This window comes from Coenobita brevimanus, chromosome 97 (assembly GCF_032717465.1).
Source record: "Coenobita brevimanus isolate Jiangsu-jjx chromosome 97, ASM3271746v2, whole genome shotgun sequence".
NCBI lineage: Eukaryota > Metazoa > Arthropoda > Malacostraca > Decapoda > Coenobitidae > Coenobita > Coenobita brevimanus.
In genome coordinates, this window is record NC_137050.1 from 30,452,824 (window position 1) to 30,479,762 (window position 26,939).

The 26,939-nt window shown below is 41.7% G+C and overlaps 1 protein-coding gene across 1 annotated transcript in view; it reads left to right on the forward strand.

The window, feature by feature from the left end:
• The first annotated feature begins 2,310 nt into the window (after positions 1–2,310).
• The window catches only part of LOC145413606 (short transient receptor potential channel 4-associated protein-like), a 232,860-nt gene continuing 208,231 nt past the window's right edge, over positions 2,311–26,939 (forward strand). The window contains exons 1-3 of the mRNA XM_080283259.1: positions 2,311–2,412; positions 2,642–2,761; positions 10,346–10,447. Of these exons, the coding sequence (XP_080139385.1) occupies positions 2,311–2,412; positions 2,642–2,761; positions 10,346–10,447 (324 nt within the window). The remainder of the gene's footprint in view (positions 2,413–2,641; positions 2,762–10,345; positions 10,448–26,939) is intronic.

Here is a 26,939-nt window from a genome sequence, read left to right on the forward strand (position 1 = left end):
CCCATCCATGTACAGATTGAACAACCATGGAGACATGACACATCCCTGTTTCAAACCAACTTTCAAAGAGAAAAATTCACTTAGTTCGCCATCCACACGCACTGCAGCCTTCGCACCATCGTACATACTCTTCACAGCATTCAACAACTTCCCATCTATTCCATATATTCTTAACACTTTCCACAATCCTAGTCTATCCACCCTGTCATATGCTTTCTCCAAATCCATGAAAGCCGCATACAACTTCTTTCCCTTCTCTAGAAACTTTTCCACTAAAGATCTGAGAATGAATATCTGATCTACACAACCTCTTCCCTTCCTAAAGCCTCCCTGTTCTTCTCCAACTAATTTCTCTGTTCTTTCTCTAACTCTGTCAATAAGTATCCTACCATATACTTTTCCTATTATACTAAGAAGACAAATGCCCCTATGATTACCACACACTTCTTTTTCCCCTTTTCCTTTGTACAAGGGAATAATTATACCTGACTTCCAATCCTCCGGGACTCTACCTTCCTCCCAGGCCAATCTGCACATCTTCCACATCCATTCTACTACTATCTCTCCCCCATGCTTCAGCATTTCACCACACACTCCATCAATTCCTGGGGCTTTCCCTGATTTAACTTTCTTCATTGCTTCCACAACTTCTATCCTACTGATTTCTTCCTGTCTTCTCACCTCCCTCCTTTTTCCAGCCATTCCCCAGCCACTTATACTCGCATTACTTCCATCCTCCACGTTCAACAATTCCTTAAAGTGTTCTCTCCATCTGCTCACTTTTTCTCCCTTCTCCACTAGTAATCTACCATTTTTATCTTTCACTCCCCTGCTAACTCCACTTCCACCCTGTCTTATTCTTTTCACCTCTTTCCAGAACATTTTCTTACAGTCCCTCCACTTTACACTCAAATTCCTTCCAAATTCCTCATCCACTCTCTTCTTACTCTCTCTTACTAATCTTTTCACCTCTCTCTTTCTTTCTACATATAACTCTCTCTTCCGCCTCTCAACTTCTTCCACGCCCCTATTTCTCATCCATTCATTGAATGCTTTCTTCTTTTGTGCCACAGCCCGTTTCACCTCTTCAGTCCACCACGCTGTTCCTTGCACCCCCCTCCGTCTTCTCTTCCTTCCACACACCACATCACATGCTGCACATATTTCTTCTGTAAATATTCTACACACACCTTCCACGTCCCCCATCTGCTCCAACTCATATTTGCCCAATCGTTCCTCCACTTCTCTCTTATACTCTGCCTTTTTCTCATCCTCTTGTAACCTTTCCACTCTCCTTGCAACTACTCCTTCCTCTCGTCTTTCCCTTCTTCTATTCCTCCATCTTACTTGAACTTTAACTCTGGCCACCACCAAGTAGTGGTCAGAAAGTCCACTCCCCCAACCTCTATAAACTCTTGCATCCGATATACATCTTCGCATTCTTTCATCCACACACACATAATCAATCATTGCCTTCCTTTCACTCAATTCACCACCCACCCTTCTCATCACTCGCCATGTATACCTGTGGATCATTTTATGCCTGAAGAGGGTATTGGCTATCACCAACCCCCTCCCAGCACAAATGTCCACTAACACACTCCCATTCTCATCTATCTCGGTAGTACTAATTACGTTTTTTGACAGCCATATTTCAAGCAGAGATATTTTATTAGGCTCGCATTTACTAAATGAAGCACCGTTACGATGTTGAATCCAAACTTTTATATAATGTGGATAAAGAAATTCCCCCTAAGATAAATATAACATTACACTGAAGGGACAAAACGAAAATTAACGATCATGTTTATGGAGGCTTTTCTTTCGATATAAAACTTTATTACATACTTATTACTTTTCAGCAGTTCCTCTGGTCGAAGCAAATAAGGCCCAAAAGGCTACTAAGAGAATGCACGCAAACAAAATAGCAAGATTAATGTTGACGAGTCACTGTTGAAACATTCACTTCCCCCAGTCAATCGCGCCTCACCTGTTTTCTGCCATCAGCTGTTTTCTTTAGAAGCTACCTATGTACCAACCCGTCTTCCGTGGTAGCGCAGAAAATAATCCTAATAGCTAATTTACTAGGGTCTCAAGTACTTTTTTTTTATTTTGTTATATTAAAATACCTAAAGTCGGCCACAAGCTTTAATATATAATAGCTGATAAGCTGTAATAGTCGACACTACAATAAGGACCAAAAGAGAAGAAGAGTTAAGGTTGTTTTTAGTTTCTCAGGAGAAGGAAGTCTATGAGACGAGGGCCGAAAGCTGAGAAGATATATTAGTTTTATGTCCCTTGTTTAGAAAAATGTCTACTCGATACTTAGTGAAGAAAAAATACAAGAACCTATCAAAATATAGGCTCTACAAGAAGGAAATAAGTGGCCATGAAACAAATATGATGTTTATGGTGAGCAGTGTTTTGCTTTGGACTAAATATTTTCGTATTGTAAAGCTCATATATCTTATTAAAACCTGTCGTAATTGAATATTAGCATAATTTGACATTCTAGGTGTAAAAATGAGCAGTGATTGTAAACAGTACTATGAAGTTGTTTGCTTTAATGAAGATACGCCTTATCTTTCTATGCTATTATTTGTATTGCTAAGTAAACAAATATGAATATTATACTCCATAGGTCCCTGAAGATGGATTGAAAGAAACACCTAACAGTGAGGTGATGCGGGCATTGCGCACTCTTGAGACTGCATTACAGGGCTTCGATGTACAAAGGATCACTGTGATGGCTGAGTTAAAGGTTAGCAAGCTGCTATAGATATCTTTAGTATGGTAGCCTTTGTTTGAGATATTATTCTTATTACCCTTTTCCCAAACTGTATGAGAGCTTAAATTACTCTTACTAATTGGCATAATCTGTGTAAGTACCTCTATGGTGCATATGTTACCAGTAGATATTGACCCCATGCTGTGCTTGAAATCCCTGACAGAAGTAACTGCAGGTTACTTTACGTTTTTATAAGTATCACTTGGTGACATGACTTTCTCTAGCCCTTTCAGCTGCCATAGATGCCATATATGGTTTTTTTCTTGCCTGCCACATGCTAAGTAGAGTTTCTTTAACCGTGCAGAACTTATTTTTTTAATCCATCCATCATCATCTAATCCTATGCTGCCTCATAAGGAGCATAGGAACCTAGGGCTAGGCAAGTTGGTCCTGACATTTAAGATGAGTGACCAGCCTCACTCATCCCTGAGTGGTATAATGTGAGCAATAAACCCCAATCACTCCTTGGATATAAACCTACAACGGATCAATCCGATTGGAGCGCCTTCATTACCCACTAAACCACCAGGTGCCATAATTTGGTTATATGGTTACCACTCAGTGTGGTAAATGATTTCCTGGTGTACAGCAAACCATTTGGCATGTCACTCAGTGTAGAGTCACCCATAGGCAGAAAGAAGAGGAAAGAGTGAAGGAAAGACTGACAGAAGGGGAAAGAGTGAAGGAAAGACTGACAGAGGAGTGTAAAGTCACATGTAAGCAGAAGGAAGAGGAAAGAAAGAAAAGAGGAAGGAAGGAAGAGAGGAAAGGGCAGACACCTAAAGCAGGACTACATCGAGTGAGTGAATGGTGAGCGCCCCCACCTGCCTTCCAGTAAATCATTTATAGGCTGTGCATGCTTTCAAGACTTCCGTACAATTTCGTTGTTTTTGCTGTGTCCATTCTACTGTACCATACCTCATTGCTACAGTTCTTTCATCTAAACCAAACTTCTCTTAGGTTGCAGAATTTTATTACTTCAGAACCTGTCTGTTTAGTTCTGTATTTCTGCGTGTACCATAGCTCAGCATGGGGCACTGCTCTTTTCACTATCTGCACTGCTCTAGGACTTGTACCAAGAAGGGAGGCACTGGCCTTCACTACTCTTCCTCAGCAAGAGCAGCATCCCCCAGCTTCCATGTTGTTATCCAGGTGTCCTCAAAGGGAAAACTGAAATGACAATTGCTTCTTACAGCGTAGATATGGCCTGCAGGTTTTGGCCTTAGGAAGTTGCTCCTCTCTTGATTCAGTGCCTGATATGGCACTTGATAGGGCAGTGCTTTAAGTGATAAAACTGTGGAAGAAGCACCGTCTTGCACAAGTCCCTCCTGCCCATATCACTGATACATGGTTGATTGAAGCACCCATGAAAGGGATCATTGGCACCATTTGTTATATGTCCCATGACCCATCAGGTGCATACCTCAGCAGGTTGGGTGCTGTTCTTGTCCTCAAAAGCCTAAACATGTGAAAAATAGTGACAACCACATAGCCATGCCCTACATGGGGAATGCCACCTCACATTGGAGCACTGTCCTGAGTAATTGAAGCAAGAACAGAGCTCTCACTGAAGGAGAGGGAGGGAAGTGAATTCACAGTAGCCTAGTAGGAGCAGTATTCTACCTTGCCACTGGATGATGTGCTATGAAATTCTGTCTGTCTGTCTGTCTATCTGTCTGTCTGTCTGTCTGTCTCTCTCTCTCTCTCTCTCTCTCAGGCTGTGGATAGTAGTGCAACCACTCTCTCTCTCTCTCTCTCTCTCTCAGGCTGTGGATAGTAGTGCAACCACTCTCTCTCTCTCTCTTAGGCTGTGGATAGTAGTGCAACCATTTACAGTGACTAGATGACCTTTCTTCATACTCTTAAACTCTGAAGTAGGCACCTAGTATGATACCTGGATTTCTAGAGTTTATGCCTTCACCCTTGCCAGTCATCCTGACAGTCCCCAAGATGTTGCCCATGAGTCATACAGTTGGGTTGCCATGCTTGTGGAAGTGTCCATCCATCTGGAGACACTGCCATAGCTAATGGGGGAAGGAGGCACTTGATCTGGTGGCCTTATTTATAGGTTCCCAGGTATCATTTCTTTGTCATTTCCTCCAAGTATATACTGAACCATGGGGATATCTCAAGGGGATACTGGCATACTGTCTTCTCAGCACCACTGACATGTCGCATCACAGGGACATGTCTCAGGACACTGTCCTCATCAGCCTCTTAGGCTTCTGGACACATCCTAGAAACACTAACTCACAAGGATATATAGTAATCCCTTTAAGACCTGGATGCCCCAAGTCTCGGACATTTTGGGTTTAGGCCCTTGAACACCAAAAACGGCCAACAAATGAAAAAAAAAAAAAAAAAAAAAAAATGTTCATCCCTACTTTAAATTTTCCACACGGTGACAAACAGCTGTGTTTTGGTGTATAGTTCCTCTGATGTCTGCTAGAGCGCCCCTGCATCCTCCCCAGTTCCCACCTACCTACCGTGTTGACTGCACGCTTGTCACCATGGCTGCCCATTTGCTCATTTTTTTAAATAAACGGTGAATAAAAATGCCTCCCAACCCCCCCCAAAAAAAAACGATGGGTTCATCCCCAATTTAAATTAGCTGTGCGGTGACGAACAGCTGTATTTTAGTGTGTAGTTCCTCCAATGTCTGCTAGAGCACCTCCTGCATCCTCCCCAGGTCCCTCCTACCTACCATTGTGACTGCATGCTCGTCACCATGGCTGCCCACGTGCTCGTTTCTGTGAATAAACAGTGAATAAACTTCAATACCTCACCACTAGACCACATGGGAATTTACAGTGTTGTGCAGTGTTAAGAAATTAGAATTCAGCACGCAAATGATTAAGTGCAGGGTGCAACACTGGCATGTTGCAACTGGCATTAGGCAAGTAAGAACAGAATGTGCAGTGTTAAACAATTATAATTCACAGTGTAAAGGATTAAATGCAGCACAATGCTGGATTACTGTACGTGCTTCAAGTGCACCATCACCACTGTCAGAGCCATAGAGGAGGCAGGTTAATTTTCGTGATGGCCACAGACGTGTTGTAAGTGCCCTGTACACTGCTAAATATTTTCCATACTCCTAATTTCTCATTCTTTGGTTCCTTTTCATTTTCTGTCCCTTACTTGTGTGAATAGGGTCTTAAATAGGTGCTGTGCATGTCTGGTATGGAGTTATTTAGATGGCTTTCAAAGTTAGGTTGGGTTGGGGTCTATAAGTATCTGTCCAGGGGCATTTTTTCCAAGTCCTGGACATGCCTTTGGCTCTATTACGTTGGATCTTGGAGGGATTACTCTACAGTTGGGCTCTATACCTGCAGGCATCTTAGGTCCCTTAAAGGAGAGAGAGAGAGAGAGAGAGAGAGAGACACTTTATCCTAAAAGAATCTACCATGACACAAATACAATGATATAGCAGTGCAAAGACTTGAGGCACATTTTGGCAAGGGAAAATTTAATCCCGGATCGATCCTGGATCGAGATAAAGTTGATCCCGACAGCTGATCCTGTTTTGGTGAGGCACAGTCTTGGTCCTGGAATGGAGTGAAAGATGATCCCAGATTGATCTGAGGCAGTCCACTTCCAGAGGTGGACTGAGCTGGGTGATCCTGGATTGTGACATCACACCAAAACAAATACAGTACTTGTATAGCGTCAGCTCCTACATTGCAAGTGCCGTATGTACTTTTTTTTTTTTAATAATATACTGATAAAATGCTGCTGTCAGTTACTGAGGTGGGTATGAGGGGCTCAACTGTGTCTGGTTTCATCAGTGATGGGACCTTATTCCTGGAAATGAGAGCAGAATTACTGCTGACCAAATCATCCATCTGAATTTTCAACTGCCATCGCTTTGTTTACAATCATGTGGGGCACTGAGGTGTCGCCATGGCAACAGGACAAGCTGATCCAAAACTGCTGGATTGTTTTGGTGTGATCTTTCTGGATCAGCAATGCACCTCGATCCTAATCCAATCCCATTGATCCCACCAAAACAGGCCTTTGCAAAGTGATGCAATCACTGGCTTTCTGGTCCCTGCAAAACATAATTGAACTTTGAATCAAGAAGTTATGCCTCGGTATATCTCTCTTGCTGGTATCAGATACTCCATGATACCATTTGGATATGCCATAGTGCACAATAATGACAGTCTGTTAGGAGGACATAGGACATGCATGCTGAGTTCTCAGAAGGTGCCAGCCTTACCGTTTGGTACCAGTTCAATTGGCCCCAGCGTTCCTGGACATGTTGTCTAAATACAGTACCGTATTGTACCACCCTGAGAACAACGTTCACTCTCAGCTAAGGTCCTTGACTACTACAGGGATGAAACAGAATGCCATCACTTGGATGTACATCCACTTCCTAGAGCATGTCCTCACTTCCTGCAGAACATTACAGCACAGATAATAACTCCATTGAACCTAATTGAGTCTGTCGAACCCTGTAATCATATTGGCCTATTTGAGGCAACAGTGTGGCCTTTACTGCCAAGTTCACCCAGGTTACCCGTGGGATATAATTAGCCACCTTCGTAACCCCTATACTACAATTAGTTACACCCCTTGGATTCATGCTGACTTCCTGCTATAGTGCTGATCCCACTATTCACATCAGTAGACTTCCTAAGGAGCCATCATACACATCCTCGTCACTGAAAACTCCAAAGATATATACTTTGTCTCCAAACTTGAATGGAGGACCAAGAAGCTCAAGGTCAAGCCCTTCAGACTGAACATTGCCCTCAGGGCAGGCCTGCAGCTTTCAGCTTCAGTCATATTTAAATGTGGACACCCTAGCTCACAGTCAAAGATATCAGTTCATATGAGGACACACCCAACTTGCTCATTCTGGTGTTCACTTCTTTGTACATATACCTCCTTCTTCATTTAACACTTGCCTCACTGCAGAACTCATATGAAGCACAATGAAGGTCTGTAAGGGCCACAAGGCAAGGCTCTTAAAAGGTACAAATTCCATAGGTTATAAGACTGTGACTCAGGGGAGGTAAACTACCTCACAGAGAATCAGCCTGGCTGGGGATAATACACCAAGGTAACTGAACTCTTCTACCATATCATCTCACAAAATTCTTGAACACATGATGGAGAAACTTAATTCTTCCAATAAACATGACTGTACTATTCTCTGCAAATGCTATACTTATAAACTACACCACTTACAGACATTCACAGAACTGAAGCAGTCTACAAATATCCTTTTCACTTTCAGAAAATACTAGAGTGTCATCTGCATACATTCATCATTCATTCATTGCCAGATGCCATGTATCCCAAACAGGGTGGCCAACGGCTTAGAGTTAATTGTTTTACAGGGAGGGGCACTAATCCTCCACCAACCCCACTTGACACGTAGGATACATGTGATTTGAAATATACCACCCTTTACCATTAGTCTCATTCACAGTCTAGTTCTTAATTTTATAATTTCTTAAGATGTTTGTAATTACTGCACTAAAATTTATGTAATTAACTCAGTTTAGAAAATGTTAGTCAACAAATATTTCAAAACCTAAAAAAAAGGAAAACAAAAATAAATTATGCAGTTATCTGCAAAAATTTTGAATGATAAACTTGTGCAAACCATAAGCAATGGCAATGAAAATAAAAGATGAATTTAGTTTAAGATTCACTTGAAATGAAGAAATTAATGAACAGTCTGAGTAGCATTGAGGATCTCTTCTTATGGTCTTCAAATTTAAATTCCAACTTTCTTTATGCTTGTTTTTCTGCGATACAAGTTTAAAGAAAGCCCAACTTGTCTTCCATGAAAAAGTCAGGCTTGGGCAATGCATGTTTTGATTTTGGTGCCAGAATACCCATTCCTTCCTTTACCAGTCCTTCTCCCAGATGCAGTGAAGCACTAGAGGAAGAAAGTTGTTCTCATGTAGCCTGTCTCAAAGAAAGGTGACCATTCACAGCTCCCTAGCTATGGCCCAGTTGCTTTAATAACTCGTACAGTATTTCTAAAGTTTTCTATTCTTAAAAAGAAAAAATAAATAAATTCCTTTGATCTTCCTTCTGATTACCAGTATGGGTTCCACCAGGGCCGCTGTTGGCGACCTTCTCACCTTCCTTTCTGACTCTTGGTCATCCTCCTTTCAGGACTTCAACAAAAGGTTTGCCATTGCTCATGACATCTCAAAGGCTTTTGATAGAATGTGGCATAAATTGTGAATATCCAAACTGCCCTCTTGTGGTTTCTGTCTATCATCAGTATATGTGCCTTCATCTCATAAGTTTCCTTTCTAGCCATTCTGTAACTGCTGTTGTAGATGGCCACTGTTGTTCGTGTAGAGCTGTCATTCATGTTCCTTACGGTTCTGTCCTATTGCCAACTATCTTCTTCTCTTCATCAGTGATCTGAGCTGCATATCTAACCCTGTCCACTCATATGTTGAGGACTGAATCCTACATCTCCATCTGTTTTTCATAGTAACCATTACAGCAGTCACAGGATGAGGCTATGGCACACCTAACTTCTGGCTTGTCTTATCTTTTTGATCAGGGTAAAAGAGACCTTTTTTAATGCATCAAAAACCAATTCCTTTATATTTCGACCTGCTAAAATCTTCTGCACTAGTATCCTTTAATATTTAGTGGTACGTGGTATATAATTCAATCCTTCATCTTTCAGTATCCTTGGGGTTTTATTCTCTCAAGACAATGGAAAGACCACATAACCTCTCATGGAGAATCAGCCTCCAAGAGGTTGGGTGAGCTAAACCAATTCATGCCTTCTTTATTCCCACATGCTTCTTGACATTGTAGCTACAGAGGTTTTATTCATCCCTGTGTGGAGTACAACTCTCAAATGGGGGTGGGGGGGGAGCTTGCCACAGAGATCTCTTAAACAGGATGGAATCAAAGGCTTTTTGCCTCATTAGCTTATCTCTTCCTGCTAGTTCCCTTCATCCTCTCTCATTTTGGTGTACTGTTGCATCCTTGTCTCTTTACTATCACTTCTTCAGTGATCATTACTCTTTTGAGCTGTTTGCTTGCATCCCTTGTAGATTATGGTGGGTACATAGCACATGTTGGACAGTGTATTCTCACCTCATTTCTGTCCAACTGTGGTGGTTCATTCTGCCACCATTTAAAGTGCCTGGGTGGTATTATAAGTAACATATGAGCTTACTTCCTTAAGGTGCTTCTAAGGAGATAGCATAGAGTGAAAAAATTAATGTAAGAACTTAAATCATACAAATACTCATGTAACACTAATAGCACAACCCTTACTTGTGCCATATTATGTGAATCTGCCACTGATGAAGTATCCTCTCCATCACATTCAACTGATCTCAAGTTGTGATGTTTCTAACAGAGTAGCCATGGGCAATATCTTCCAAAAGTAAATAACATTAAATATTTAGTGATGATATCGTTGTGTATATTTAGTGATGATATCGTTGTGTATTGCTTTTCTAATCCTCCAGCCACAGCTGCATTTAGTTATTAATGTTATTTTTGATATTTTTCTATTTTTGTGTGTATTTATTTATTTATTTTTTGATACTGCAGGTGCTGCTGGAACACCTGCAGTCTGGACAAGATGAGTCTCTGGGAGATACCTCAGTGACCCCTGATGCACTTTCTCTCATTCATGAGCACGGTGGCATCAAGGTCAGGCACCTAGGTGACAAGAACAGTTAAGGGTTAAGGAAGAAAATGGGGGTTTGTAGATATCAGTAAGAGAAAGAAGGAGAATAATGAAGAAAAAGGGCAAAAAGAAAAAGAAATTGGGTATCATAGTAAGGAGAGTTTAAAAGAGGAAAGGGATATGAGGAAGAACAGAGACATGTGAAAGGCAAGGACATGGCAAGAAAGAAAAGAGGGGTAATAACCTTGACCTTAACTTGCACAATTAATGATTTGCTGTGAGCAACAAGCGTAATTCATTTTCAAACACTAAGCACATAAATAAACTTGATAAAGAGAGACCAGAGCGAATGTTAAAAGGAATCTGGCCGACTATATACTTTGGGGGAAAACAGTACTGTAGCTACTTGAGAGTGTACCTGGGAGAGTTATTGGTATAACAGTGGTAAGAGGAGGGTACAGAGGTCTGTCTGATTGTATGCCTGTGAAATGCAAGAGATATTGAGAAAAGCATGGAATAAGGGCTGCAAGGAGTAAAACAGAGTGCAGGATTAGAAGTGGAAAACCTGAAATGTAATGCAGTGGTAGATGAATATGATTTAAAAGGGTAGTGGAGAAGTCACCCATTTAATTATGATTAGCTAGTTCAGGATATTTGTTGCATGCATATAACAAATGTTTGTTTAGAAATACTGCAGCTGATAAGCTTCTTTGTCCTGCCATATCTTTTATTTGTGAAATAAGGGTTGGGATGATGATGATGATGATGATAATGATGTTTTTCAGTCTTTTTTTGTTTTTACAAGGAACCAGACATATAACATATGAGTAATTTAAGAATTACAGTGATCCCTTGGTTATCTTGCATATTTGGTACCGAACATGGTGCATAGTAGCAGAATTGCACGTTAACGAGTACACTGAACCTATGAGATTTATCCTAATTGTACTAGGCACCCCAAGTGCAAGCCCAAATTTTCCCGTTCACGACAATTTTGACCCACAAATACATATATACTGTACTGTTGTGATCAGTACCAGAAACACACACACAAGCATAGTTAGGTTAAGATAAAGTGGTAGCAAGGGCACAATAAGGGAGAATGTTTAATCTGTTACTGGCTACACTTGCAGGTACCTCTTGATTTACACGAGTCTATATTACAGTACACGTTTTTGAAATAACACTATATAAAAAAATCTTTTTGTTTTCAATACACGGTTTTCTTAAAATAACATGATTTAAGAAAAAACGAAACACGCTATGGGACATTTCATTTCGCGGCCACCGGAGGTCTCACGCTGTCTTCCCTTGCTGGAGGATGAAAAATGTTGCCAAACACGCATTCATTGTTGTACCAGCTTCATGTCAACATCACTGTGCACCCTAACCAGTGTTTTACATCATTTTTTTGTGACCTTACTTACCTTCGTCTGATTCGTCATGGCCTCCAAGTGTCCTTCTACATCTGGAGTTACTGGAAGTGCAGTGAAGTGGAACAGGAAATCCTTAAACTCAGAGCAGAAGAGTGAAGTACTTGATCACCATTACAGGAGTCAGAAGACATCGGTCATTGTACTCTAGAAGTTCACAGAACGTAACTTCTTCACTTAATGTTTATTCTTATGGGAAATTTATGCTTATATTACATGAAATTCATATTACACAACTTCTGGGACATAGTATGGTAGATGCTCGATTTAACAAACTACTGTAATTCAGCCAACGCCCATTCTGTTATCTTGAATTTTCCTGTAAATCGAGTTCTGTAATCAAGGCTCAATATAAGGGAAAAATTTCCAGTATTTCAAGCTATTTTCCATTAAGCTCTAAACCACGGGGTTGTTTTTGCCTGACTTGCGTGTCTCATGGGCATATTTGCGCTCTGACGGACTCTCTAAAAATATTTGCAAAAAATCAGTTATTAGTCCTAGTTTATTATAATTACATATGCATATGGATGTGATAGGAAGCGTTATGAGGAATACACTGAGGTGGTTTGGCCATGTGGAGAGGATGGAGGGTGAAAGACTGACGAAGAGAGTGTATATGAGTGAGGTGGAGGGGGAGAGAGGGAGGGGGAGGCCAAGGATGAGATGGAGGGATGGGGTGGAGAGGTATATGAGAGAGGGGGGTGTGAGTTGGGAGCAGGGCAGTGAAATGGCGGGGGACAGGGCGACTTGGAGGCGATTTGTTTGTGGCCACCCCAAACGGGATTGAGGCGTCTGGCAATAGATAGATAGATAGACATACCTTCTGCTTTCTCCTGGGATGTTTGTTGAGCCTTCGTCGAGTACCGTAGGACTTGTGGAGACATCTGAAGTTGGGTAATGAAGTCTCCACTTTACACTTCCCGACAACCCGTAATTTGATTACCACAGCCTGATATTATCACTAGAAACACTATTCTATGATTCTCAAATAGTTTAGAATCCAATCTCCAAAAAAAAAAAAACACTGTGAAAGCAATGAAAATTACGAGTGTGCAAGACCTTCCCACTTGACATCGTTCGCAGCTGGTGTTTTGTCATTTATTATTCATAAAAACACTCACAGTTTATAATTCTGTTACTATATAACACTTATATATACCTACAGTCTTTATCCATAAGTTTCCTTCAGTAATAGTAGTTTATTGTCACTGTAGGCATTCAATTTCTCTTTCAGTAAAATATGTAGCATTCACTTTCTCGTCCTGTATACTAGCGTTGAGAGTGAATCTGTCACTTTCATTTTCACTTTCATAACTCATAGTATTCATACATGCTAAAGTGAAACTTTCACTTTCATTACGCCTAGTATATATACTCGTATTCTTATATTACCGTACTACTTATTTACATTTCTATTTACATTCTCAATTTTATTTACATTATTTACATTTCTATTTTACACTGTGTTATGCAGTCACTTGCAGTAACTTATAAAACTATTTCCCACTGTTCACTTATATTTACATTCATTGCATTCACTTGTTGTTTACACATTATTTACATTTCCACTTGCACTGTTTTACTCACCATATAGATCGTAGTCACTGTCTATCATTTTCATTGACAAATTTGCCAGTTCACGTTCCACAGCAGTCACTTAGCCCTTTATCTCTTTCCACACGAGGTTTAGTAGGGGGTAGAGGTCACAGGGCCCTTTGCATGGGGCTAAAAAGCGTCGGAATTGGGCAGGCGCGAATCCGACGTGCTTTCACCTTGAAAGACGACAGTAAACTGAATACAGTGTGGTGTGGCCTGCGTAGGGGGAGTGCAATGCTGCCAATGTCAGCGGGGTGAAAGCTACTAATATATACTCTATGAAATGATTGACAGGAAATCTAGACAATACAGGTAACTCGCACGGAACACGATCTCACGGAACGCGCTCGCAATTATGCACGGTAAGGGCTGGGATACATATAAGACAACGTAAGATTAAAAAACCATTATGAAAACTACAAATTAACGCAGGAGAGGCCTTTGAAAGATCAAATCCTCGAACGTCACCGCAGCGCGCGGTTTGTTTTGATTATGTGACGATCTAGGCGGGAAATTATTCAGTGAGTGAGACATTCCCGAGTACAGTAGCACAGTATTTGTAAGTTAAATATTTACAGTACTGTACTGTTCTGGTAAGTTTATGTGCAACTTAAAGTACTATTAAATAACGTTAAAGCAAGAAATAAAGTCTTATAACCAGTTTACCTGATAGGCGTCAGAATATTGCCTTTTTTATTTGTTCGTTTTTTCCACAGTGCTGTTCAGTATTTGTAAGTTAAATATTTACTGTTCTCGTATGTACTGTACTTGTAAGCACTTAAATAAAGTTAAATCATTAAATAAAGCCTTGTAACCAGTTAACCCGAATTATATGATTACCCATGATCGGCGTCGGAATATTGCCTTTTTTGTTTGTTCGTTAAACTCTTACTGTACTGCTTTTCTACAGTACTGTATTTGTCAGTTAAATATTTACTGTTCTGGTATGTACTTGTAAGCAATTAAAGCATTAAATAAAGCCTTGTAACCAGTTAACTTGATTTATATGATTACCCATGATCGGCGTCGGAATATTGCCTTTTTTTTGTTTGTTCGTTAAAGACTTATAATAAGAGAAAAATACATTTTTGTCTTGGTATCTTTACCTATTTGCTCAGGTTTGCTGTAATGGTTTGCAACTTGTAGAAAACTGTGAAAACTTTCGAGAAGTGAACGAAAATCTGGGACATGACCTTGACTTTACCGTCTCATGTATCATCTGTCAGTTCACCACCGGCTATCGTGATGGGTGGATGTACGATTTTTTCGCTCGTGGCCATGCCTAACCACACATAGGTACACCCATTATCTCGACCCAGACAGAAAATACAACCTATTTCCTCCCTTGCAAAACACAAACAACCACCTTGTTTACGAGACAGCAATATATATATTTTGCGAAAATAACAAGGTAAAATGATAAAGATGAACGTAAAATGATAGAGAAAGATGAACATGTTATGACGGAAGAAATACGTTTTCCCTGTCTATAAACGTATTTATTTCTGCTTTGTATCTGTATTCGTAATGATTAGACTTATTGTTAGTTCTGAAACTGCATTACGATTCTATTTTTAGCCATTCTCGTGGTGTGGGAGCTGGAAGTTGTGACACAACTTCCTTATTGCTAATCGGACTGACCCTCCACTTTATTCTCCCGTGGCAGAGTCTAGCCTTGGAGGACGTGCAGTTTTCTCATTTAGGACTGAAAATTCAACTCTTTCGCTCCCTTTTCCAAGCATGGGCACAACGATAACGTAAAAAATAACTTGAAACTACCATAAACATATATCAAAAAGGTGAAAATGTATTCATAACATTATTTTTTTTTTCCAGCCATTCCTAACAGATTATGTACTGAAATCATTCGATATCACAGTACTGCATTTCTAAGTTAAATATGTACTATTCTGGTATGTACTTGTAAGTTAAAGCACTGGTACCAGTTAACCTAATTTGTATGATTACCTATGATCGGCGTCGGAATGTTTCCTTGTGTTTACGTACAGTATTTGTGTGTTGAAGTTTTGCTCTGGAGTACTGTATTTGTGAGTTATAAAATTAAATAAACATTCTAACCACTTAAAGTGCTTTCTAGTGACAGATAACAGCAAAACAACACATTTGGGGGGTCTAGGGAGCAAAATACGGAGTAGTTTAAATATACGTGATTTCGCACCTAACACGGCACGGTAGGAACGAAACCCACGTGTTCCGTGCGAGTTACCTGTACATAATAAATTAGGTAGTTCCAGGTGAATGTAAATATCACTTAGGCTTCTCCCTTCCTTTCTTATATATATTTTTATTACGAGAATAGATTATACGGCATATTTCAAGGGGAAATAAACAGCTAAAATTAGCGAACGAGTGCACGTGAGGTGTTGTCAGGTGATAATTAGCCAATTCCAGGTGTATGGCACCATCACTTACCTTATTTCTTTCTTGTATATATTATTTGGTATAAGAATAGGGCATAGGGCTTATTTCAATGGATGAAATCAGTGGAAAATTCCAGGGAAGATTTACTTAGCGTAGCACGGCCGGGCAGGCGAGAGGAGAGGGTAATGGAGGGGAGGTAAGGAGGGTAGTCAAGAACGGGGAGAAATGGCTAAATTGTCAACAATGGATGGGAGTACAGATGAGATTAGGAGTGCTGACTAGTGTTGGACATTGGCAGTACTGATAGATGATACAAGCCACCACTTGAAAGGCTGGGCGAATTCAAAATAACACAGAATCACAAAAGTGACACCCCGCGGTATGATCCCTTGCTCCCAAGCGTCACGAAAGTGACGCCCCGCGGTTGAGGGGTTAAATCCTTGAAGGCAGCCCAAACCTAGCAAACTTTGCTAACTCTCAGTTCTACACACAGCAGCCAGAACTCATAATTAATACTCTCAGAAATGCATTATAGTATACAAAATTTTGTGAACAGAATTATGCTTGATTTAACAGAAATTTTCCAGTAAACAGGGCAAGAATACTGGGGGGAAAAAAATTCTGTTATCACGGGCTTCAGCTACATCGATGTTCATTAAATTGAGCATTGACTGGACTGTAATCTTGTAAATCGAGAGGTACCTGTACCTCATCAAACCCTTGACCAGCCACTAGCCTTGCATCCAGCTGTAAACTAGATGAGGTAAATGTACAGTTGGGTTGAAACAGCAGCAGTAACTCGGCAGTTACTGTGGAGTAGACTGTAGCACCAGTCGAGCAGGGCAGTACTCCTGAGGTGGATGGAAAGCTGATGACAGGGAGTGCTGGAGCTCCTGTTTCATCAGCCCTCAGGACTAGTTCCTGGCCATCCCCCTTTGCTAAACTTTTTCAGTGTCTCAGTTACACAGAGAGTAGGCCAGCATGCTCTCCAGTACAAATTTCTCTAACTATCTTCACCAAACTACATGCACAGTACACACTACACTTCCTATTCAAAATTCACCAAAAATGGCGTCAATTCACCCAGCCTCGGAGTCCCCAGGGGGGGGGGACCATAAATGCCCCCGCCATCTGCCCCTCTCCCGGTGACGACTCGAGGTGCCTGGAACCACTGTCTGACTCTCTTCTTCTACATTTCTGCAACTTTCGCGGCCTTTCATCTAACTTTCGCTCTGTTGAGCATCACCTCTCCTCCTCTAAGCCTCACCTTCTTTTTCTAACGGAGACTCAGCTGTCTGAGGCAACTGACAGCAAACCCTTTTCTGTATCCTCCTACTTTCTCTCTACTCAATTCAAAGCCAAAGGTGGCTGTTGTGTATACATACGCAACGACTTATCTTGCTCTCGTGTTCCTGAACTTGATTCTTCTGAATTCTCCACACTCTGGCTTCAGCTTTCCTGTCATTCTCTGACTAAATATATCTGTGCTGTTTACTTATCCCCTAATTCTACTGACTATCAAAAATTCTTTGACTATCTTACTTCTACGATGGAACACATTCTGTCCATTTCTCCTTTCTCTGAAATCTCCATTCTTGGAGATTTCAATGTTCACCACCACCTTTGGCTCTCCTCTCCTTTCACGGATCCACCTGGTGAACAAGCCTACATCTTTTCTATCCTTAATGACCTAGAGCAGCTTGTACAGCACCCTACCCATATCCCTGACCGCCTTGGAGAGAGCTCCAACATACTTGACCTCTTCCTTACAACTAATCCTTCTGCTTACTCTGTTAATCTTTTCTCTCCGTTGGGCTCCTCCGATCACAACCTTATTACCTTAACCTGTCCTATCACTCCGGTACGGCCTGTGGACCCTCCAGGGAAACGTCATCTGTGGCATTTTGGAACCGCGGACTGGGAGGCCCTCAGGCAGTACTTCTTTGATTTTCCCTGGAATGATTATTGCTTCCATGGCCGTGAGCCATCTGAGTGTGCCTTGCGCATTACGGAGGTTATTCTCTCGGGCATGGAAGCATACATTCCTTTCTCATATCCTTTGACTAACGCAAGAAAGCCTTGGTTTAATCACGCTTGTTCTAATGCTGTCCGCAACAAGGAGAAGGCCTACAAAAGGTACCGGAGCCAACCCACCCCTGAATCACATAATCTTTATGTTTCTGCCCGGAATCGTGCTAAGTCTGTCCTTCGCTCTACTAAAAATAATTTCATCCATACTAAATGCTCTCAACTCTCCAACTCGAATTCTTCCCGCTCCTTCTGGCACCTTACCAAAAATCTTTCTAACAACTTTACCTCATCATCCTTCCCTCCTCTTTTCTACTCTGATGGTTCTGTAGCTATTTCTTCTACTGATAAAGCAGATCTCTTCGCACAGACTTTCTCCTCCAATTCCACCTTAGACGATTCCGGTGCTGTTCCTCCATCACTTCCCCCCTCTGACTTCCTCATGGCTGACATTAAAATTTCTTCAGTTGATGTATTTTCTGCCATCACTGGCCTCAGTACTAACAAGGCATATGGGCCTGATGGGGTCCCTCCTGTTGTACTCAAGAACTGTGCTTCTGTGCTTACACCCTGCCTAGGCAAACTCTTTCGCCTTTGTCTGTCAACTTGTACCTTTCCTTCTTGCTGGAAGTTTGCTCTCATTCAGCCAGTCCCAAAGAAGGGTGACCACTCCCAACCCTCCAACTTTCGTCCAATTGCTTTAACGTCCTGTATTTCAGAAGTTTTCGAGTCAATTCTTAATAGAAAAATTTTAAGGCATCTTTCCTATCACAACCTTCTTTCCGATCGACAGTATGGGTTCCGTCAGGGACGCTCCACTGGCGATCTTCTCACCTACCTTTCAGACTCCTGGTCATCCTCCTTTCAGGACTTTGGCGAAAGCTTTGCCATTGCACTTGACATCTCAAAGGCTTTCGATCGAGTCTGGCATAAATCTTTAATTTCCAAACTGTCCTCCTACGGTTTCTATCCTTCTATCTGTGCCTTCATCGCTAGCTTCCTTTCTGGTCGTTCTATAGCCGCTGTTGTAGACGGCCATCGTTCTTCTCCTAGATCTATCAACAGTGGTGTTCCTCAGGGCTCTGTCCTATCACCAACTCTCTTCCTTTTATTCATCAATGATCTTCTAAGCTGTACATCTAACCCTATCCACTCATACGCTGATGACTCCACCCTTCACCTTTCCATTCGGTTCCCGCAACGCCCATCTCAACAGTTACTTCAAGAAACAAGGGATGAGGCTATGGCACACCTAATGTCTGACTTGGCTCATATCTCTGACTGGGGTAAAAATAATATGGTTGTCTTTAATGCATCTAAGACTCAGTTCTTACACCTATCAACCCGACAAAATCTTCCACAGGTATACCCACTAATGTTTAATAATATTCAGCTTCATCCTGCATCATCCTTGAACATGCTTGGGGTTTCATTTACTCGGGACTTATCTTGGAAAGATCATATTGCATCTCTTGTAAAATCTGCTTCCAAGAGATTGGGTGTGCTAAGCCGACTCCGCTCTTTCTTTACCCCTGCACAATTGTTGACTCTATACAGGGGTTTTATCCGCCCCTGTGTGGAGTACAACTCTCATGTGTGGGGAGGCTCCCCACATACAGCTCTTCTCAATAGGGTGGAGTCAAAGGCTTTTCGTCTCATTAACTCTCCTCCTCTTACTGACTCCCTTCAACCTCTGTCTCTTCGCCGCACTGTTGCATCTTTATCTCTTTTCTATCGCTACTTTAATGGTCACTGCTCCTCTGAACTGTCTGCTTGCATTCCTCCACCTCTACGACGGGCGCATAGCACCCGTCTGGCAGCAAACTCTCATCCCTTTTCTGTCCAACTCTCTAATGCAAGAGTTAACCGTTACTCCCAGTCTTTCATTTATGCAACAGGTCAGCTCTGGAACTGTCTCCCTCTGTCTGTATTTCCTGCTGCCTATGATCTCCAGTCTTTCAAACGTAGTGTGTCCAGGCATCTCAAAATGATCGGATCTTGAATTTGGCTCTCTATTGTATTTTGTTTTTCTCTTGGAGGGAACTGTTACTGCGGGCTCATGGCCTTTGGTTCCTTCTTCCTCGCATAAAAAAAAAAAAGTTTGCTTTTTATTCTCATAATTTGTTTTTCATATTTTTCTTCATATTATTATTATGGTATTAACCCCTACACGCTGGGGGTTTTCCGATGTTGCACGCTCCTCCCTATGGGGGATATCCGTGACGGAAAAAAATACCCTTACTTCAAACTGTAATATCTGCCAAACTATAGCAGCTAGAGAAAAATTTAAGATGCATAAGAATCAACAACTCTTCCTCTTTCAAATGAAAGTATCCCCATGTCTCCAGGTAGTCCTGTCGATGAGTAAGGATAAGTTAAACTTCAAAGGTTGTCGGGAAGATGCATGCGGCTATACATGTCAACCAGCGTTGCTCCGCACCCATAATCATGACTGCTATACACGTCAGCCGGCGGTTAGGGGTTAAACGATTCTCATGATGGTGGCAAACTAAGTTAACAATCCCTAGTGGAATCAAAGAGACAGACACCATTTGTGGTGTGCCAAAGACAGACAGACACCATCGTAGAACACTGCTTTTGGCACAAAATTACCCTTATCAGTGCTGATTTATCCAAACTTAACCTGTATTTCATAACAAGCTAACTGACTGTTTTTCCAACCATGCACTGTCAATTTTTCCCAAAAATTTTGCTAAAAAGCACACACACGCACACACACACACACACACACACACACACACACACACACACACACACACTATCATGGCCAAGTTACGGAAACAGTCTCATATGTGAAAGAAGACTACCATGATTCCAGAGTTTCACTAATACTACTACTCACATAGTTGAAAATGACCCATAATTCATTTGTACACTGGGGCTAGGAAAATGTAAATTGGAGAATATAATTTATTCACAAAATTATAACTTAATCCTAAGTATAAGAAAGTAAACTACAAGTGAAGTAACCTTAGGAACACTGCTTCACATTACTGGTGACAGATAACAACCTTACTGAGAACAGACCATCAAGAGGGTGGTGACTGAGAAGCAGGTAGCATGTCCGCAGGTGTTTTTATGCTAACACCTGCTGTAGACCAAGAGGGCAGTGTGGGCAGCGTTTAGAGCTTCCTCAGTATGCAGGAGTTTCCATCCTCACCCTTCATAGGCTCACAAGTGTCACAGTGGGGATGGAAAGTCGCGAGTCGAGGGCATACTTCACGTGAAGAGCTTCTATATCCTTTCCATACCAGTGCTGCTGATCAACTGCCCACACCCCAGCTCACAGTCACCACCTCATTTCCCTTGGTTCGTACAATGGAAAAATTGAAGCAGTATCATACAATTCATAATAACTAATCACACTCCGAAAATTACAAAATACAAAATAAGTATACATAAACATGCTAAATTTGAAAGATCCACAATAACGGATAATTTACTTCCGTGCTCCGAACAGCCTCATTACCAGTGAACTACAACCAACTTAAGTTTTAATGAAACAAACCAGAGAAACTAAATTATACCCTTTTAGAACAAAGATCCAATATTGAACCCTTATAGTCATGAATCATTCTGACACACACACACACACACACACACACACACACATACATGAATATATAACCAATGGGGAATCTTCAGCAAGAGAACTGCAAAAAAACTACATAAAAAGAGAGGCGATAAAGACATAAGGAAATTTAGTATCCCAAATAGGGCAGTTGATCAGTGGAATGGAATGCATTGGCAAATGAAATAGTGTGCGCCAACACTGTTCGCAAATTTAAGGATATATATGAAAAAAATGGTTTAATACACGGAACAGTACGAGCTTGACTCATTCCTATAAAGATACAGTTTGGTAAGAACAATTAGGTAAGAACACACACACACACACACACACACACACACACACACACACACACACACACACATCATGGTTTGAGATTGGACTACAGGTTGGGGTGACTGGCTGCATTAATTCTATCTATCTATCTGTTGACAGACGCCATAATGCTGTAAGGGGTGGCCATTTTCTTAATAAAAATTTCAGTAATGCAGACTTAGATTAATGTATATTATCATAAATACACAGTTAACTAAGCATTTTGTGTGTGTTAGGTATGCACATACGTCAAGGATTGAGTCATTGCATGCTCCATGTCCATTGATAAATTGCAAACAAAGAACAGCTGATCCCATCAGATGTAAAGTGGCAGTGAAAGACTTGTATGTTAGTGTATTTCCACTTGAAATAAATTATTTAATGCAAAATTATCTTAACCCAATGTAACCTATTATTTTGACATGTTTGGCTAAGTTACCATTGGTTAGGGTAGGTTAGATTAGGCTAGGCTATGGTTAAGTAAAGTTGATATAGACTGGGTTAGAGAGGTTAAGTCTGGTTTGGTTGAGTATGGTTATATTAGATTATTTTTGGTTGAGTTGGGTTATATTGTTAGATTAGACTAGGTTAGGCAAGGCTAGTTTATGAATATGTAAGGTTAAGCTTTCTTGTCATTCCCTGACTAAATATATCTGTGCTCATTACTTATCTCCTAATTCTACTGACTATGAAAAATTCATCGATTATCTTACTTCCATGATGGAACACATTCTATCCATTTCTCCTTTCTCTGAAATTTCTAGGAGATTTCAGTGTCCACCACCACATCTGGCTCTCCTCTCCTTTCACTGATCTACCTGGTGAACAAGCCTACATCTTTTCTATCCTTAATGACCTGGAGCAGCTTGTACAGCATCCTACCCGTATCCCGGACCGCCTTGGAGAGAGTTCCAACATACTTGACCTCATCTGCCTACACTGTTATCTTTCCTCTCCGTTGGGCTCCTCTGATCACAACCTAATTACCTTAACCTGTTCTGTTGCTCCTGTACGGCCTGTGGATCCTCCAAAGAAACGTCGACTGTGGCACTTTGGAGCTGCGGGTTGGGAGCTCCTCAGGCAGTACTTCTTTGATTTTCCCTGGAATGATTATTGTTTCCATGGCCGGGAGCCATCTGAGTGTGCACTGTGCATTATGGAGTTTATTCTCTTGGGCATTTAAGCATACATTCCCTTCTCATATCCTTTGACTAATGCAAGAAAGCCTTGGTTTAATCACACTTGTTGTAATGCTGTCCGCAACAAGGAGAGGGTCTATAAAAGGTACCAGAACCAACCTACTCCTGAATCACATCTTGCTTATGTTTCTGCCTGGGATCATCCTAAGTCTGTTCTTCGCTCTGCTAAAAATAATTTCATCCTTACTAATTGTTCTCAACTCTCCATCTCGAATTCTTCCCACTCCTTCTGGCACCTTGCCAAAAACCTTTCTAACAACTTTACCTCATCATCTTTCCCTCCTCTTTTCTAGTCTGATTGCTCTGTAGCTATTTCTTCTACTGATAAAGCAGATCTCTTTGCTCAGACTTTCTCCTCCAGTTCCACCCTAGACAATTCCAGTGCTGTTCCTCCATCACTTCCCCCCTCTGGCTTCCTCATTGCTGACATTAAAATTTCTTCAGCTGATGTATTTTCAGCTATCACTGGTCTTAATACTAACAGGGCATATGGGCCTGATGGAGTCCCTCCTGTTGTCCTCAAGAACTGTGCTTCTGTGCTTACACCCTGCCTAGGTAAACTGTTTCACCTTTGTCTGTCAACTTGCACCTTTCCATCTTGCTGGAAATTTGCCCTCATTCAGCCATTCCCAAAGAAGGGTGACCATTCCCAACCCTCTAATTATTGTCCAATTGCTTTAACATCCTGTGTCTCAAAAGTTTTTGAGTCAATTCTTAACAGAAAAATATTAAAGCATCTTTCCTGTCACAACCTTCTTTCTGATCGTCAGTATGGGTTCCATCAGGGATGCTCCACTGGTGATATTCTCACATGCCTTTAGACTCCTGGTCATCCTCCTTTCGGGACTTTGGCGAAAGCTTTGCCGTCGCACTTGACATCTCAGAGGCTTTCGATCGAGGGTGGCATAAATCTTTAATTTCCAAACTGCCCTCTTATGGTTTCTAGCCTTCTATCTGTTCCTTCATCTATAGCTTCCTTTCTGGTCGTTCTATAGCCGCTGTTGTAGATGGCCATCATTCTTCTCCTAGATCTTTCAACAGTGGTGTTCCTCAGGGCTCTGTTCTATCACTGACTCCCTTCCTTCTATTCATCAATGACCTTCTAAGCTGTACATCAAAACCCATCCACTTGTATGCTGATGATTCCACCCTTCACCTTTCCATTCGGTTCCCGCAACGTCCATCTCAGCAGTTGCTTCAACAGACAAGGGATGAGGCTGTGGCACTCCTAATGTCTGACATGGCTCGTATCTCTGACTGGGGTAAAAATAATCTTGTTGTATTTAACCCGCGGCGTCCCGTCGACGTGAATTAACGTCCACATGTTTTGTCTCTGCCAATCCCGTTGACATACATAAACGCGAATCAATTGCAAGGTCCCTAATTTGCACAATTTTCAATTTTCGCGAGTGATTTTTGGTACGTATACACGGGACACCTTCCTCTACAAGACGCTGGGCAGGGACAATGCCTTACCAAGCATGACCTCCTCCCCCCTCGCATGCCATTGTCTCAGCAATTCACCTATTACCAGTGACCTGGCCAGTAAAGCCATGTCATGCCATGGTACGAAATTCAGGGCCAGAGTGATTCACCAATTGATGACAATATGGAGGACAAACTTTACATAGCATTAGAGGAAGAAGCAGTCAGAAATGATGATCAGGTAATGTCGCCAAAAAAGGTCAGGTATGTTGATGTGTTTCATGAGTGAAACAATGCTTATATTGCCAATATTACTGTGTGAAAACCATATTCTCTCGTACTACATATAAATTCATACCAAATAAATAAATAAATACCGTTTATGAGTGGTGTGGTATGGTTACACTCCCATTGAACTCGTTTTCTTTGGAGCAGCCTGATAGAAAACACAGTAAGGTGAGGAGGTACTGCTACCTGTATCGAGTATTTTAAACCTCAGGTGAGCGATTTCTCCATGATTTTTCGATGTTTCTCACCAAAAGCAGAGGTTTGAGCCAAAAAAAAATTTTTCCAAAAATGGTCGGGATTGGGAGGAGTCAGTGGTGGACAAGTGGTCGGGATGGGGCAGGTTAATGTATCAAAAACTCAGTTTTTACACCTATCAACCCGACACAATCTTCTAAAGGAGTGCCCACTAATGTTTATTAATATCCAGCTCAATCCTGCATCATCCTTGAACATGCTTCGGGTTTCATTCACTAGGGACTTATCATGGATAGCTCATATTTCATCTCTTGTAAAATCTGCTTCCAAGAGATTAGGTGTGCTAAGCCGACTCCCTACCTTCTTTACCCCTGCACAGTTGTTGACTTTATACACGGGTTTTATTCGCCCCTGTTTAGGGTACAATTCTCATGTGTGGGGAGGCTCCCCACAGACAGCTCTCCTCAGTTGGGTGGAGTCAAAGGCCTTTCGTCTCATCAACTCTCCTTCTCTTAATGGCTACCTTCAACCTCTGTCTCTTTGCCGCACTGTTGCATCTTTATCTCTTTTCTGTCACAACTTCAATGGTCACTGCTCCTCTGAACTGTCTGCATGCATCCCTCCACCTCTACTAAGGGTGCGTAGCACCCGTCTAGCAACAAACTCTCATCCCTTTTCTGTCCAACTCTTTAATGCAAGAGTTAACCGTTACTCGCAATCCTTCATTTATGCAACAGGTCAACTCTGGAACTGTCTCCCTCTGTCTGTATTTCCTACTTCCTATGATCTCCAGTCTTTCAAACGCAGTGTGTCCAGGCTTCTCAAAATGAACGGATCTTGAATTTGGCTCTATTTTGTATTGTTTTTGCTTTTTTCTTGGAAGGAACATTTTGTGGGCCCCTGGCCTTTGGTTCCATCTTTCTTCTATCTATCTATCTATCTATCTATAGCCCGACGCCCTAATCCCACAAAGGGTGGCCGCAGACAAAACGCCTCCAAGTCGCTCTGTCACCCACCATTTGACTACCCTCCCCCCAACTCACCCCCCCCTCCCTCATATACCTCTCAACTCCATCCCTCCACCTCATCCTTGGTCTACCTCTCCCTCTCCCTCCTCCCACCTCACCCACATACACCCTCTTAGTCAGTCTTTCATTCTCCATTCTCTCCACATGTCCAAACCACCTCAGTGTATTTCTCCTAATCTTCTCAACCACATCCACATCCACCCCACAGCGTTCCTTCACTTCTTCATTCGTCAACCTGTCCCTCCACGTCACTCCACATGCTCCTCTCAAGTAACTCATTTCCACTGCTCTCACTCTTGACTTGTTCCCTTCTTGTAAGGTCCATGCCTCGCTTCCATACGTCAGGGTAGGGATCACAATACTATCATGCAGTGACTTCTTAACTTCCATACTCACCTCCCTATTTCTCATCACTGCTCTCAGTGTACCAACAACCTTCCTTCCCTGCTGTACCCTTTCACGCACTTCATCCCCCAAAGTTCCATCCTTACTCATCACACTACCCAAGTACTTGAATGCACTCACATTCTCCATATCCTCACCATCCAACCTCACTGCACACTCTGTGACTTGATTCCTCTCAAACACCATAACTTTACTTTTGTTTACATTAACTTTCAGATTCCTCCTCCTACACACTGTCCCAAATTCATTCACCAAACCTTGCAACTCCCATTCATCTTCACTCAACAGCACTGTATCATCAGCAAACAGCAACACCGGAAGCTTCCAAATCTCACCCTCATTCATTAGAGCCACCCCCACATCCACTGCCCTACCCTGCACCTCCTTTACAACCCCATCCATGTATATATTAAACAGCCATGGAGACATCACACAACCCTGTTTCAGTCCCACCTTGAGATCAAAGAACTCACTCAGCTCACCATCCATTTGCACCGTAGCCCTAGCTCCCTCGTACATACTCTTCACAGCACTCAGCAATTTCCCCTCCACTCCATATATTCTTAATACCTTCCACATACCTTGCCTATCTATTCTGTCATAAGCTTTCTCCAAGTCCATGAAGGCAG